Raw genomic sequence first — 14,827 nt, 5'->3', positions numbered from 1 at the left:
TGAAATGTGCATTTTTTTATATAGTTTTTTGGATTTGAAATGCATTTAATGACTCCCAACTTTGGGACCTGGTCTATAAAATGGAATATAACTGCTTATTCAGAGCCAAACACCTGTCAAATGATAGCACAGGTCACCTAAGGCGAGTTCAGGGAGGACGGAAACCTCCTGTGGAGCAGAAGGACAAAAACTCTTGATCTTGATTTTCAGTTTGAATACAGGAAAGCGGGGCCTCATGATCCTTCCAACTTTTTAGGACCAAAGCAGGAGGTGTCAGAAAAGTTTTAAATGTGTTTTTCACTGTGTGAATGGTTAGTTAGACGTCATTTAAAGTCTCTGTGAGGACTATCCCTCTGGCGTTGACTGCAGTGACACCTGTGGCTGAAATCGGTAGTGCTTTTCTGGAGCACCTTTACCCACTTACGTAAAGATGTGACTCTGACCGAGGCGTGCATTTAATCTTCTTTTTGATGTGACTTTTCTTTGTTCAAGACAACTTTTCCCAGGATGCAAAGCAAGGAAGTAAAGTATTGCTGAAAAATTACTGAGCCATAAATGCGTAAAATATTTACAATGATACTTATTATTGCTACAACGATAGCTCCACCTGGCAGCCTGCGCTCAGGGCAAACTAACCCACCTTTTACAGACAGATTTTCCCTTTCCTTTTCAAAACACTTGAACCGTAGCAAACGTCACATGAACACAGGCAGCCAATCAGGAGGCCTGCCTCAGTTGTAACCAATGATTTGTGTGTATTTTCAGGTCTTGCAGAAAAACACTTACACCTTTCAGCCATTTGAGACTAGATATTTATTTGCACATCAGTATTCACATTGGTGAATTTGTGCATGAATTTAAGGTTTTTGCACACATTTATGGATTTGTGCTCAGATTTTTTAATATTTTACATATCTGCAAATCAGTTTAGAGATTTGTGTGTTTTGGATGCATTTGTGAATTACTTTACACATTTGTGGATTCATGCTCACTTTGATGGATTTGTGGATCTGTAAACCAGTGGCAGCTGCTGGTCAGTCAAGGAGGAGAAGCTCATTTTTTTCCAGCCTTCATCATAAATTTGTTTATTTATTTAAAGGTAAATTCTACCCTCTGTGTCAGCTTGTCAGCAACTGGAGCTGCTACGTGAGACTACGACAGGCTGTAAGTGTGAGTGACAGGAGGAGAAGCTCCACAGCTGTAGCTGTAGCTGCTTATTGGTGAAAAGAGAGAGAATCTTTAAACACAACGCTCATCATTTTTAAGAAAGGTAAACTCACTGGGGATCGATAAAACCTCCCGATCAGTCCAGAACAAGTGACTGTAAAACTCAGAAGATGCTCTGGTGGAGGGTTATACTTCAAGATCTCTGACTGGCTCATTTCACTGTCAATCAAAAAGGGATTCAGCCTCAGACAGATCATCCAATCATCATGCAGAAGCCCAGCGTCCAGGCCAGCCCACTGCCTCATAGACCCCCAGAGACGCTGAGCGTCCGATGGGCGGGACAAAGCCCAGCGTTTATCCAATGACCATCCAGTTTCCACAGTGGAACAACCCACTCTACACTTCCCCGCTGAAGTCAGAAGACGCTCAGCGTCCGACTGTGTTAAAGCGCTGAGACGCTGCGGGGATGAATGAGAAGGAGGTGGAGCCAGTTACCTGTGATAGGAGCTGATTCTGAACAAAAGATGAAGGAATTCTAGCTCAGATTTATCAATGAAATGTTCACACAGCAGAACATATCACCACTTTTTAGGGACATTTTAGGGGAAGCTGAGCTTCCCTTGCAGTCTTAGAGCAATCACCACCACTGTGCACACATTTGTGGATTTATGCACAAATTTTGGATTTTTGCACACAATTGAGGATGTGTAAAAAACATTTTCAAATATTTTACACTTTTGCTTATCAGTCTACACATTTGTTGGTTTTGGATACATTCGTGAATTTGTGCACACATTTGTAGATTTGTGCATTAGTGCATTTGTCAATATTTTACACATTTGTGGATCAGTTTACGTAGTTGTGGATGCATTTACACACACACACACAAATAACTAAGCTACAATAACAGCTCCATAATCTCAAGTCTGAACAGACCACTGCTGCAGTGTTTACCTCTATGAGTTTGTAGAAGCGGGTGTAGCCGTAAAACTCAGCCGCTGTGGTGAAGTTCATCTAAACAAAGCGACAGAGAGAGGTCACTTAATGTTGTCAAATCAGAGATCTTTACTTTTTCATTCTCTGTGATCAAACTCTGCGCACTTTGCGAGAGGTGAGGTTGCCTTTGTCGCGCAGCTTGTAGGGCGTCAACATCTTGTCGACGCGGTGAATGACCCCGTTTGATGTGGTGTAGTCGCTCTCCACGATCCTCGAGACGTTGTTGATCCAGACTGAACCCTGTAAGGACAGAGAGCTTTACGCTTCAACCTGATCCAGCGTGAATGTGTGAAAGTGTGTGAAAGTGTGTGTGTGTGTGTGTGTTTGTGAGAGTGTGTGTTACATTCTGAAAGCTGAAGTGAAGTCTTCCTCCTGATGTGGAGACGACGGTCGAGGTGGTTTTCAGGTCGCTCAGGGTCAGAGTCTCACAGGTGACGATGTGGTAGCGGGTCAGTTCATCGATACGACCGTAGTTTCCCCACTCCTCTAACTGCCCACACACACATCCACAAACACACACTTTTGATATTTTTCTTTTCCGTAACCATAGCATTAATACTGTCCTGTTAGATGATGAAGTTTCACTCACGGTGGAGTCGTTGTTGTTTTGGTAATCAGGGACAAAGACAGTGAACGGTCCATCACCAACCAGAGAACGACTGTTTGACTTCTGCCAGACGAAAACAAAACGTGTTACCAGTTTAAAGCTGCTGTTTAATTTGACTGCAGCGCCACCTTCTGGCCCGAATCTCACACACACTGTCGTAAAGATGTGACTTTAACCAGACGTGTGTTTGTTTTGTGACAAAGTTTTTGTTTTTTAAAGCGTGATAACAAGCAAACATAAGTTTGTGCCGTATGTCAGTAGCTGGCTAAATGTAGCGCTATCGGCAGCCTGATCCTCTGAGACGTGTCTGTAATGTGTAACATTAGTGAATCCTGGTTATGTCCTGCCAGTCATCAACCAATCAGAGCTAACGTAACCTCACTCTTCATTTTATTTATAGACTCTCAAGTTTGAACAGACCACTGCAGAATAACTGCTGACTGTGGGTTGGAATCAACATTAGCACAAACAGATTAGCTCTTGTGTTTAGCCTTTAGCTCGTGCTCTATCTCTCTTCTGTTTCTCTTTCTTCTGCTCTTCTGTCCTATTTCTGTCTGACAGTAAGGCTCCAGTGTCCACCATCACAACAAGATTTTCACTAACACATTACTTTAGAGATCCGCAAATTTCAACACACTTTGGTAATAATTAGACAAAGTTTTTTTCTTTGAAATTATCCCCGAAATTTCACGAGAATTTGGTGAAAATTAACACGTAACTTCTGGCCAGATCCTGTTTTGCAGTGCGTCTGTACTCGCAGTGTCTATCACAATCAGGTAAGACCAATTTCCAACCCCACTCTTGGTGAATATCACACCTGAAGCCTTCAGTTGTATCATGTAAAACATTATAGGCCTGATCATAAAGTTTATCATTTTACATCTGATCTCAGTTATGCAGATCAACAAACTGGGTACTAAAGATCTTGGTGAAATTAAATAACAAATAGCTAACTTTCAACTGCTTATTGGGAAATTAAAGTATTATTACTGAACATTTCAAAGGTAAATATCAGAGGGAACAATGAACCTAACTTCTGTTTTCAAGAATAAGCAGTTATTTATCACCTGCTTCTCTGGAAATAGCAGAAATGTTGGGATGCGCCTTAAAAAATAATTTGTGGTGGGTTGTGATTTAATTTCAAATCAATCAATTGCTAATCGTCACTTTCTTACCTTGAAATTTGGAGTAAATTTCAAAGAAACTGGAAAAAACAGTAACCTACCTATTTTGACTTGTGACATACATTAGGTCATTATTTTAAAGAAGTTATGTGCTAATTTTAAAGAAATAAGAAAAAACTTTGTCTAATTATTACCTAAATGTGATAAAATTTGCAGACCTCTAAAGAAAAGTGTTATCAAATTAATCACAGAAATTGTTTTCAGCAGAGAAAAACTCAGATCTCTCTACTCTCTACTAAACTTCATCAGTTGGTGTGGTGTTGTCATTAAGACCTAGACGTGCTGTAAATAAATCTGGTCCTGCTCGACCTGATCAGGAAGCTACAAAGAAGCAGTTTGAAATAACCTGTAACCAGTAATATTGACCCTGATAATCTCATTTTGAAGTGTGGATAACGGTCAGGCATATATCCAGAAACTCCTCACAGCCCCTTTGAGTTCAGTTTGTCGGCTGCACTTTCAGCAGATTTCTGTTCAAAAAGGGAAATAAACCAATCTCTGTCTGCCCCCACTGTGAGCTGGGATATCTCAGGTTTAGACCCGTTAATGTGTTTGGAAAGCGCCTTAATAAAAGTCATGTCTTTGCTACAATGGGTGATTGTGCTCATGGGAAATGGAGTCTTGATCCCAGTACAGTCGTCACAGAGCGTTTTTAAGTCTCTGTGAGGACTGTCTGTTTGGCCTTGACTACAGTGACACCTGTGGCCAGAATCAGTAATGCAGCGGGTTGTAATACACGTTATCACAAACAGCTTAAAGACCCGTTTATGCTCAACTTTAAACACATAACCCAGCTTTCTGTCTGCGTCAATTTGTCTGTATTTCTGCACGTTTCTATAAAGCTTATAAGCAATAGGAGCAGTACCACCAGTTTAAAATGAGATTATCAGGGCTAAAACACGGGTTAAGGCACATTTACCCTCCATTTACGTACGAAAATATATACGTCTGTCAAACTGCTCACATACATCTTTCCGTCTTTCCCGTTTATGTTGGCGTTGCTGTTAACCATTTCATCCACCAGGAGGGGCAGCTTAGAGTCAAAAGTTTGTGACAACAACAAACTCAGAAACAAACATGGCGACTGTGGAGGAGGTGTTGCTGATGTAGCTCGAACATAAAAGACAAAAACAGAGACAGCGTTGGAGGTGGTGAGGCTGTTAAATAAATCACTGTTGATATTTCTTCTTCATGTCTCACTAAAGTGGGGGCAGGGTTGCTGTTACAACCATAACTGTAAAATAAGTGGACGCCATCTCGCTCAGCTCGAAGTGAAGTTGCCACAAACACTGCTCCCCCTGGTGGCTGGCTGCAGTATAAGTCAAAAAATCCATCTCCCCAGTCATTCCAGATGGGCTGTGGTCAAACTTTAAAAAATAATACACCTGGTAGAAATGTTTCTCATGTCTGATTGTTGTGGTGATTTGAAGATATTATTTGTCTGTCTTGTATTTAAGTCCTGTTTTTCTAAGAAGTTTCGTTTTCATTAGTTATACGAGGTTAAAAACGAGGTTTTATGTAACGTTTACTGATGATTGACAGCTGCTGTTCTTATGTATTTTTTCAGGGATTGTAAAATATGACAGGAGGTAGAGTCAAGAAAAAATAAGACTCTCCGAAGAAAAAAAAAATTTACATTTTCATATGTAAAGGGAGGAGAAATGTGCCTTAACCCATGTTTTCGCCCTAATAATCTCATTTTAAATCGTGGATTATCAACTGGCAAACGTGTAAAAGTGAGATTATTTCAGGATCACTCAGAAAGTTTTGACAAAAAGCACCAAATTGATAAAATCAAAATGACTCACACTCAGCATCAGACGAAAGAAGGAGTTTTCTGGTTGTCTGTGGATCTCCTGGAGGAGAGAAAACAGAGTTATCTGTGAGGGGGAGGGGAGAGGAGGAGGGCAGAGGTTAAAGGTCAGAGGTCATGTGACTCACATTGTTGGTGGATCCCCGACATTCAAAGCCATCGCCGATGTGACCTCTGAGGCAAGTGCAGTTTCTCTGACCCATGGTGAGATACTCACAGCGCGCGTACTTACTGCAGCCGCCATTGTTCTGCAAACACACACACACACACACACATACACACACACACACACACACACTCAGAAGTAACCAAAAAATATGAGCTCTGTCGTGGTGAAAGTGTGATGTCCTGTGCTGATTCAGAGGGAATTCAGATGAGCAGAGTTTTGTCTGCGCCTCCTGAAGAAGACTCCTCCAGCAGGAGTCACCTCACCGGGGGGCCGTGAAGTACAGCCGAAGATGACGCTACGCTCCAGGTTCACCTCAAACACTTTCATCTGCACTGATCCTGAAATACCGTCAGCAGAAACTTCATCTGCTGCTGTGACAGAGGTAACGTCAGAGAGTCTCTGCTCTGAATCCTGAAATCTGAAGCTCAGAGGAGCTCACTATGGGTTCCCTCACTCTCTGGCAGATCTAAAACTAAATGTTCAGTTTTATTCTGACATTTAAAAACAGATCTACGCAGAGAAACAGAGGAATACTTATACTCAACTTCAGGTACCAAGTTTGGCGTCACATTCAGAGCTCAGGATTAAAAATATCTAAGTCTGTGTTTGCGAGGAATGTCAGGATTTAAACCTGACCGCTTGGATTTTTAAATTCTGAGCCACAAGCTTATGGGGCGCCGATTGTACAGTTTCACACACTACAAATAACGACATTTATCCACATTTAGCTCTAAAACATCACTTTTTCTGCAGATTAAGAGAAATATTTGTAAATTATATTTTTCAAATAATATACATAAATGTCGAATGTTAGTTATAAATGTTATGAATGTAAATATCTAGCTAACATGCAAATACACACTTCTGCCCGCCGGAAGTACGAAAACATTAGTTTGAGGAAGTGATCCAGCCAAGCGGGTTTTGAGAAAGTCAAACACAGCCGGCTAAATCAGCCGTTTGAAAATAAACATACCAAGTGCTGTGATGCCAAATGTTATTTATAAAGGTTATGAATTAATGTCCTGATTCAAAATATTTAGCATTCCAGAATTCTGAAACAGTTCCCCAATTCTTGTGTCACTGGAGAATTATATGAAAATTTTAGAATTCTTGCGACATTCTAGAACCTTGTGACATTCTAGAACTCTGCTCTTGTAACATTATAAAAACTTTGAGTGTGTTTATTCTCTAACGGCTGATTCAGTCAGCTGTGTTTGACTTTCTCAAAATGTGCTTGGCTGGATCACTTAAATGTTTGTTTTTTTACTTCCGGCGGGCATGAGTGTGAATTTGGATGTTAGCCAAATATTTAGAAATTGTACCTCAAGACTAAGAAATCTTGACTTCATATTTATAAATTTTAGCAAATATTAGCAAAGATATCTAGCAAATATCAAGAAATCTTTGTATTTAGATAAAACAGTCAACATTTATATATAATATTTGACAAATATATTTCACAAATATTTCTCTAATTATGCAGAAAAAGTGATATTTTAGATCTAAATGAAGAGAAATGTTATTCGCAGTGTGTGCAACTTTACAATCAGCGCCCCCTACCTGCAGCTGCGTCTGATGCAGAGAAGGATAATTACAACATCCAGGCAGCAGACTAGTGACCCAAAATGGTTTATACTCTCTTTACTTGTGGTCTTTTGTAGTCTGGCCCAGAAGTGCACAGTTATGTGATCTCATGTAAGTGAATGTTGTTTTTTCTAAACAAGCAGCTGTTTAGTAAATCAATAAAGGAACCAGGCGTTCGTTATAAGAGGAAATCAGCTGACAGCTCCTGCTGCCCTTTCATAAGCAAAGTATGTCACAGAGTGACATTCTAGAACCCTGGGGTCAGTGTAGAAATATGATACTATTCTAGAAAACCAGCAACATTCTAGAATTTTTGTAACATTATAAAAAAACTTTTTCTCAATATCAAGCAAAAATTTCTAAATCTTGAGCAAAGATTTCTAAATATGAAGTCAAGATATATAAATCTTGAGGTACGCTTTCTAAATATTTAGCGTATGTGCAAATTCACACTCCCGCCTGCACAGTCGACTAAATTAGCCGTTAAAAAAATGAACGTACCAAGTGCTGTGATGGCGCTGTTGAAGATCCTGTGGCCGACATCGAAGAAGTAGGGCTTGACTTTCTCAAAATCGCTTCCTCCAACTTTTACTTTGGTGTGAATTTGGATACAAGCTAAATATTCGGAAATTGTAGTTCAAGATTTAGAAACCTTAACTTCATTTTTAGAAATCTTCGCTCGAGATTTATTAATCTTTGATAAATATTTAGTTTTAGCTTAATATTTAGAACAAAACTAATTGTTTAGAAACGTAGCTAAATATTCAGAATCAGGACATTCATTTATAACATTTATAAATACCATTCAACAATTAGATAGAACATTCAACATTTGTATATAATATTGGACCAATATATTTCACACATATTTCTCGAAATCTGCAGAAAAAGTGATGTTTTAGAGCTACATGGGGAGAAATGTTGTTATTTGCAGCATGTGTAACTTTACAATCAGCGCCCCCTAGGAGCTCACAAGTCAGCTGACCCCTAATGTGTCTTTCCAGTGAGGAGAAAGAGTTGGCTTTGATTGAGCACCTGTTTAAACCAGTGTAGTTTTCAGATACCCTTGGATTAGTTGATGCCAGTTCAGCGTTGAAAACATGTTTTTGGATTAATCAGGAAAGAGTGACTGAAGATGACACGTATGCTTACATTTCTGCAGGGGTTGACCGGGTAGCAGAACCGACCTGATCCCTGAAAGCCCATCCGACACACACAGGAAGTCTGCAGACGACCACAAAGAGAAGACAGGGAACAGCTGGTCAGATGTTTAGGAGGAGCGTTTCCTCCATAAAGTCTAAACCCAGAGAGCAGCACGCTAATAAAAGGTTTAATCCACCCTCTGGATGCTACGTGACCCTCATCCACATGACGTTAATCTGACTGCAGAGCAACAGAACAGAGCTGACTTACAATGTTTGGACCTGATCTGATGCAATCTGCTGACTGGTGGCAGCCTCCGTTTTTCACCAGGCAGCCGTCGATCTCTGTGAGCAGACGAGGAAAGAGACGTGAAGATGGACTGAGCCCCTGAGTCTGACGTTTTCCAGAGGATCAGTCCAGGTTTTTCTGTCTCTATTAAAACTGTTTCTGAGCTATCTGATTATTTCCTACAACCACATTCAAAACATATCCACTTCTTTATACTATGCACGTGTAAAAACATTAAAAAGACTGTGACTTCTGAATCATGTAGCATGTTTCAGACAATAGGAGATAAAATAAGATTTCAAACCCAGGCAGACGACTCCGTCTCCAGTGTATCCATCTCTACAGGTGCAGGTCCTTTCACCTGCCGACACCTTGGTGCAGATAGCAAACTTTGAGCATCCACCGTTAGACATGCTGCACAAATCCAGCTCTGAGAGAAGAAGAGTAAACCCATCAACATGTTTTCAAAAACAGAGGACAAACAGCTGAAGAAAATGAAGAGACCACTGCGAAATTTCCTCTGACATTACTTTTTATAGCTATAGGTTATAGGTTTTACAGATTCCTTCCAGTTTTCAAATAAGAATATTGTCATCTTGACCATTTATAGGCAGAAAATGATAAACCGTATAATCATTTGAAGAAAAACTCAAGCAGATCAGCTTTATTTGATGGAATATGACCCTCCATCTTCTTCTGGATCACGGTCCAGAGGTTTTTAATGGGGTTCAGATCTAAAGACTGTGCTGGATCTTGATCTGCTGCTCCTTCGTCCACACCTTGATGACTGAGCTGTGTGTCATGGATCCATCCTCGGAGTCAGGGAACATGGTTCAAGCAGAGAGAGGCAGCTTTTCTTCCAGGATGTTCTTGTTCATGGCTGATTTAATGACTGCTTCTTCACAGTGGGTGTGGGACCCTGTGGCCTGTGGGCCTCTCCAGGTCTCCATTTAACCATTACTTCACCAGCTGTTAGGGAGAACTGCAAACTGGACTCATCAGAGAAAGAAGTCTTTTTGGTCCTTGTCAAACCTCAGCCTAGATCTTTTTTGCATCTCACTGATTAAAGACTTTTGAAAGCCCTGCCTCTGGAAAATTTAACTGCCCTGCCCGCTTTTGGGAGTCCTGCTTGCCGTGCCTGCCTCTAGAAATCCTGCCTACCCTGCTTGCCTCTAGAAGGCCTGCCTGCCGTGCCTGCCTTTGGGGGGGCTGCTTGCCTTACCTTCCTCAAGAAGTCCTGCCTGCCTTTGGAAGCCCTGTTTGCCCTGCTTGTCTCTAGAAGCTCTAACTGCCCTGCCAGCAATTGGGAGTCCTGCTCGCCCTGCCTGCCTCAAAAAGCCCTGCCTGCTTCTGGAAGCCCTGCCTGCCAAGCCTGACTTTGGGAGCCCTGCCTGCCCTATCTGCCTTTGGGAGCCCTACTTGCCCTGCTTGCCTCTAGATGGCCTGCCTGCCTTGCCTGCCTTTGGGAGGCCTGTCTGCTCTGCCTCTCTCTAAAAGCTCTAACTGCCCTGCCTGCCTCTGGGAGCCCTGCCTGCCCTGCTTGCCTCTAAAAGGCCTGCCTGTAATGCCCACTTTTGGGAGTCCCACTTGCATTGCCTGCCTCTAGAAATCCTGCCTACCCTGCTTGCCTCTAGAAGGCCTGCCTGCTTCTGGAAGCCCGGTCCGCCCTGCCTGCCTCTAAAAGGCCTGCCTGCCTGCCCTGCCCACTTTTGGGAGTCCTGCTTGCCCTGCCTTGCCTGCCTCAAAAAATCCTGCCTACCCTGCTGGCCTCTAGAAGGCCGGCCTGCTGTGCCTGCCTTTGGGGGCCCTGCTTGCCTTACTTTCCTCAAGAAGCCTTGTCTGCCATTGGGGGCCCTGCTTGCCTTGCCTTCCTCAAAAAGTCCTGCCTGCCTTTGGCAGCCCTGCTTGCCTTGCCTGTCTCTAGAAGCTCTCACTGCCCTGCCTGCAATTGGGAGTCCTGCTCGCCCTGCCTGCCTCAAAAAGCCCTGCCCGCTTCTGGAGGCCCTGCCTGCCTTTGGGAGCCCTGTCTGCCCTATCTGCCTTTGGGAGCCCTACTTGCCCTGCTTGCCTCCAGAAGGCCTGCTCTGCCCGCTTTTGGGAGTCCTGCTTGCCTTGCCTGCGTCTAGAAATCCTGCCTACCCTGCTTGCCTCTAGAAGGCCTGCCTGCTGTGCCTGCCTTTGGGGGCCCTGCTTGCCTTACCTTCCTCAAGAAATCCTGCCTGCCTTTGGGGGCCCTGCTTGTCTCTAGAAGCTCTTACAGCCCTGCTTGCAGTGGTCTCTTCATTTTTCTAAAGGTGTTTGTTAGTGTGTGTGAGTTTGTGTGTGTGAGTCTGTGTGTGAGCTTGTGTGTGTGTGTGATTCTCTGTGTGTAAGTCTGTGTGTGTGACTCTTGTATGTGTGAGATTCTGTGTGTGGGTCTGTGTGTGTCAGCCTGTGTGTGTGTGTGTGAGGGCCTTTTTACCTTTGCAGTGGGTTCCATTGCCTTCGTATCCTGCCATGCACAGACACACAGCAGCCGTACCCTTTGGTCCTGTGATGCAGCTGCAGCAGAGAAACAAACTGTTAGATTTCATGTTTCTAATGCAGCAAAGAGCAGCAGGCGTCCTACATTTAACCGTTTGGACCAGAAGACTAGAAACAAAAACCAACTGATCGATCAAACACGCCAGCAGATCATTAAATCTGAAGTGTCTGACTCCTTTGTGTCAAAGCGCTCAGGTGGAGACGTGTTGACTGATTGCTCGGCTCATCCTGCTCGCCGTGGCGGCAGGTTTCTGAGTTCACGCAGCAGGAGGACTTACTTGGCGTTCTCATCACACGCTCCCTGACAGGCATCATCCTTGATCTCTGAGTCACACACACACACACACACACACACACACACACACACAAAGATTTCAGTCGATGCAAGAAAAAGATGGCAGTCACAGTCACAGTGTGTGTGTGTGTGTGTGTGTGTGTGTGTGTGTGTGTGTGTGTGTGTGTGTGTGTGTCTTACCTACAGCACAGGACGCTCCTTTCCAACCCTTATAACACACACACTTGCCACTTCCTGCAAGACCGTCCTGACACTTCCCGTGAGCACACGCACACTCTGTAATTCACACAGAAACACACACATAGGGGTGTGTATTCACTGCATACACACTTTGAAAGGAGCTTTAGTCAGTGCATAAAACCTCCATCCATGCTCAGGCCGGAGCCTAATGTTTTTAGGGAGTAAAGCTGAGATCAGAAGTGTATACCATGAAACTCCTCCTGCCTGCAGGCGCACCTGGCTCCTGAGAGGAGGGGAGGAGCTGATTTATGTGACACAAACAACACCTTTGAAAAATCAAGGGGCTTAATTCGACCTCTTTGCATCCTGCGCCTCACTCGGGCCCTCGTTAATCAATCTTGAATGGAGGGACACATCATGGAAAAAAGAGGCTTCTCCGTGCTGGAGATGGACTCCACGGCAACAGAAGGGAAGGGAAGTGAAGGTTCGTTGTTTGCAGCAAGAAAAGTGGCGTCAGAAAAACCACGTTGACAAAGAAACCATTGTGGCTGCCAGCGACGTCATGTGACAAACTGAGCAGTACGTGGAGCATCTACAGGCTCTGATAAGTGACAGAGGAACCTGCGTGTGGGGCGCTGATTGTAAAGATGCACAAGACATATAACGACGTTTCTCCACAAAATCACTTTTCTGCGGATTTAAAGAAATATTTGTAAAAGATATCTGTCAAATAATGTAAATAAATGTTGAATATTATTTATAAATGTTATAAAAGAATGTCCTGATTCTAAATATTAACCTTCGATTCCAAACCTTCAGTTTCATTCTAAATTTTTAACTAAGACTAAATATTTATCAAAGATTTATAAATCTTTAGCAAAGATTTCTAAATATTTGCCAAGAATTTTAAATACCTAGTCAAGATTTCTAAAAGATTTAAGGAACCACTCCAGCATTCTAAAATGTTTCCAGAATTAAGAATGTTGCTTGTTTTCTGGAATAATACCACAAACCCAGAATGATGCCAAAATTCTAAGATGTCAGTATTATTTTTGAATCACACTATAGTTAGGGAACCATTAACAATTTCTTAAAGGTAACCAAAATTATAGAATGTTGCTTTATTTCTAGAATGACACAGGAATTCCAGAATGCTATAAAAATTCTAGGATTTCAATATAATTCTCAAATGACACTACAGTTAAGGAAGCATTTCAAAGATTTTATAATGCTGCCAGAATTCTAGAGTGTTGCTGAATTTCTAGAATAGTATCATAATTCTTCACTGAACCCGAAATTCTAGAAAGTCACACGGTTTTAAAATGCCACAAGAATTCTAAAATTTTCATATAAATCTGGAATGTCTCTAGAATTGGGGAACTGTTTCAGAACTCTGGAATGTTACCACAATTGTAGATTTCTTTCAAGATTCTAAATTATTACCAAGATTCTAGAATGTAACTTAATTAATGTAACATTTCTAGAACCCTAAAATGTCACCTGAATTCTTGAACATCATCAGAATTTGATGTCAGAGTTTAGCTAAGACTATATTTTTATCAAAGGTTTATAAATCTTGAGCAAAGGTTTCTAATTATTTGCTAAGATTTCTAAATATCTCGTCAAGATTTCTTAAAGATTTACGGAACTACTCCAGCATTCTAAAATGTTTCCAGAATTAAGAGTGTTGCTTGTTTTCTGGAATAATACCAGAAACCCAGCATGATACCAAAATTGTTGGATGGCAGTATTATTCTTAAATGACACTTAAATTACGGAACCATTTCCAAGTTCTAAAATATAACCAAAATTATAGAATGTTGCTTTATTTCTAGAATGATGCAAGAATTCCAGAATGATATCATAATTCTAGGATTTCAATAATATTCTCAAATAACACTACAGTTAAGGAAGCATTTCAAAGATTTTATAATGCTGCCAGAATTCCAGAATGTTGCTGGATTTCTAGAATAATATCATAGTTCTTCACAGAACCCAGAATTTTAGAAAGTCACAAGGTTATTCTAGAACGATGCACGAATTCTAGAATTTTCTTATAATTCACGAATGACACCAGAATTCTGGAATGTTAGATTGCTTCTAAATTCTAAATTATTACCAATTTTCTAGAATGATGCTTAATTAATGTAACATTTCCAGAACCTAAATATTCACCAGAATTCTTGAATGTCATCAGAGTTTGATGTCAGAGTTTAGCTAAGACTAAATATTTATATAAGATTTATAAATCTTTAGCAAAGATTTCTAAATATTTGCTAAGATTTCTTAATATCTACTCAAGATTTATAAATCTTGACTAGATATTATAAAATCTTGAGCTTGACGGGATCGCTTGAACTTTTATTTCGGTACTTCTGGCAGGCGGGAGTGTGAATTTGCATGTTAGCTAAATATTTCGAAGTTGTACCTCAAGATTTAGAAATCTTGACTTCATATTTATAAATTTTAGCAAATATTTGCAAATCTTTGTATTTAGATAAAACATTCAACATTTATACATAATATTTGACAAATATAGTTCACAAATATTTCACCCAATCTGTGGAAAAAGTGAAGTTTTAGATCTAAAATTGGAGAAATGTTGTTATTTGCATTGTGTACAACTTTACAATCAGTGCCCTCTACTTGCAGCTGCACCGGTTCAGATAGGGATAATTACAACATCCAGGCAGCAGACTCGTAACCCAAAATGGTTTAAAGTCACTGTACTTATGGTCTTTTTGTAGTCTGGCCCAGAAGTGCACAGTTAAGTGATCTCTTGTAAGTGAATGTCTTTTTTTTTAACAAGCAGCTGTTTAGTAAATCAATAGAGTGCTATGGATTTACACGCTTCCCTTTTATATGCAAAGTATTTCAC

General features: G+C 41.2%; 1 protein-coding gene across 4 annotated transcripts in view; it reads right to left on the bottom strand.

The window, feature by feature from the left end:
• Positions 1–14,827, bottom strand: part of stab1 (stabilin 1) — a 97,892-nt gene that overhangs the window by 26,628 nt on the left and 56,437 nt on the right. For all 4 annotated transcript variants that reach the window (XM_074687574.1, XM_074687489.1, XM_074687720.1 and 1 more), the window contains 12 exons: positions 11,950–12,045; positions 11,753–11,798; positions 11,413–11,492; positions 9,256–9,381; positions 8,934–9,007; positions 8,673–8,744; positions 5,896–6,015; positions 5,763–5,810; positions 2,753–2,833; positions 2,507–2,653; positions 2,269–2,403; positions 2,122–2,181 (listed from right to left, as the gene is read on the bottom strand). In XM_074687574.1, the coding sequence (XP_074543675.1) occupies positions 2,122–2,181; positions 2,269–2,403; positions 2,507–2,653; positions 2,753–2,833; positions 5,763–5,810; positions 5,896–6,015; positions 8,673–8,744; positions 8,934–9,007; positions 9,256–9,381; positions 11,413–11,492; positions 11,753–11,798; positions 11,950–12,045 (1,085 nt within the window). The remainder of the gene's footprint in view (positions 1–2,121; positions 2,182–2,268; positions 2,404–2,506; positions 2,654–2,752; positions 2,834–5,762; positions 5,811–5,895; positions 6,016–8,672; positions 8,745–8,933; positions 9,008–9,255; positions 9,382–11,412; positions 11,493–11,752; positions 11,799–11,949; positions 12,046–14,827) is intronic.

Source organism: Halichoeres trimaculatus, unplaced genomic scaffold, assembly GCF_033239565.1.
Source record: "Halichoeres trimaculatus isolate MK-OKI-2021-1 unplaced genomic scaffold, fHalTri1.1 fHalTri1_scaffold_1, whole genome shotgun sequence".
Taxonomy (NCBI): Eukaryota; Metazoa; Chordata; class Actinopteri; order Labriformes; family Labridae; genus Halichoeres; species Halichoeres trimaculatus.
The sequence above is the reverse complement of the archived record's forward strand: the minus strand, read 5'-3'. Positions and strand labels throughout refer to the sequence as shown.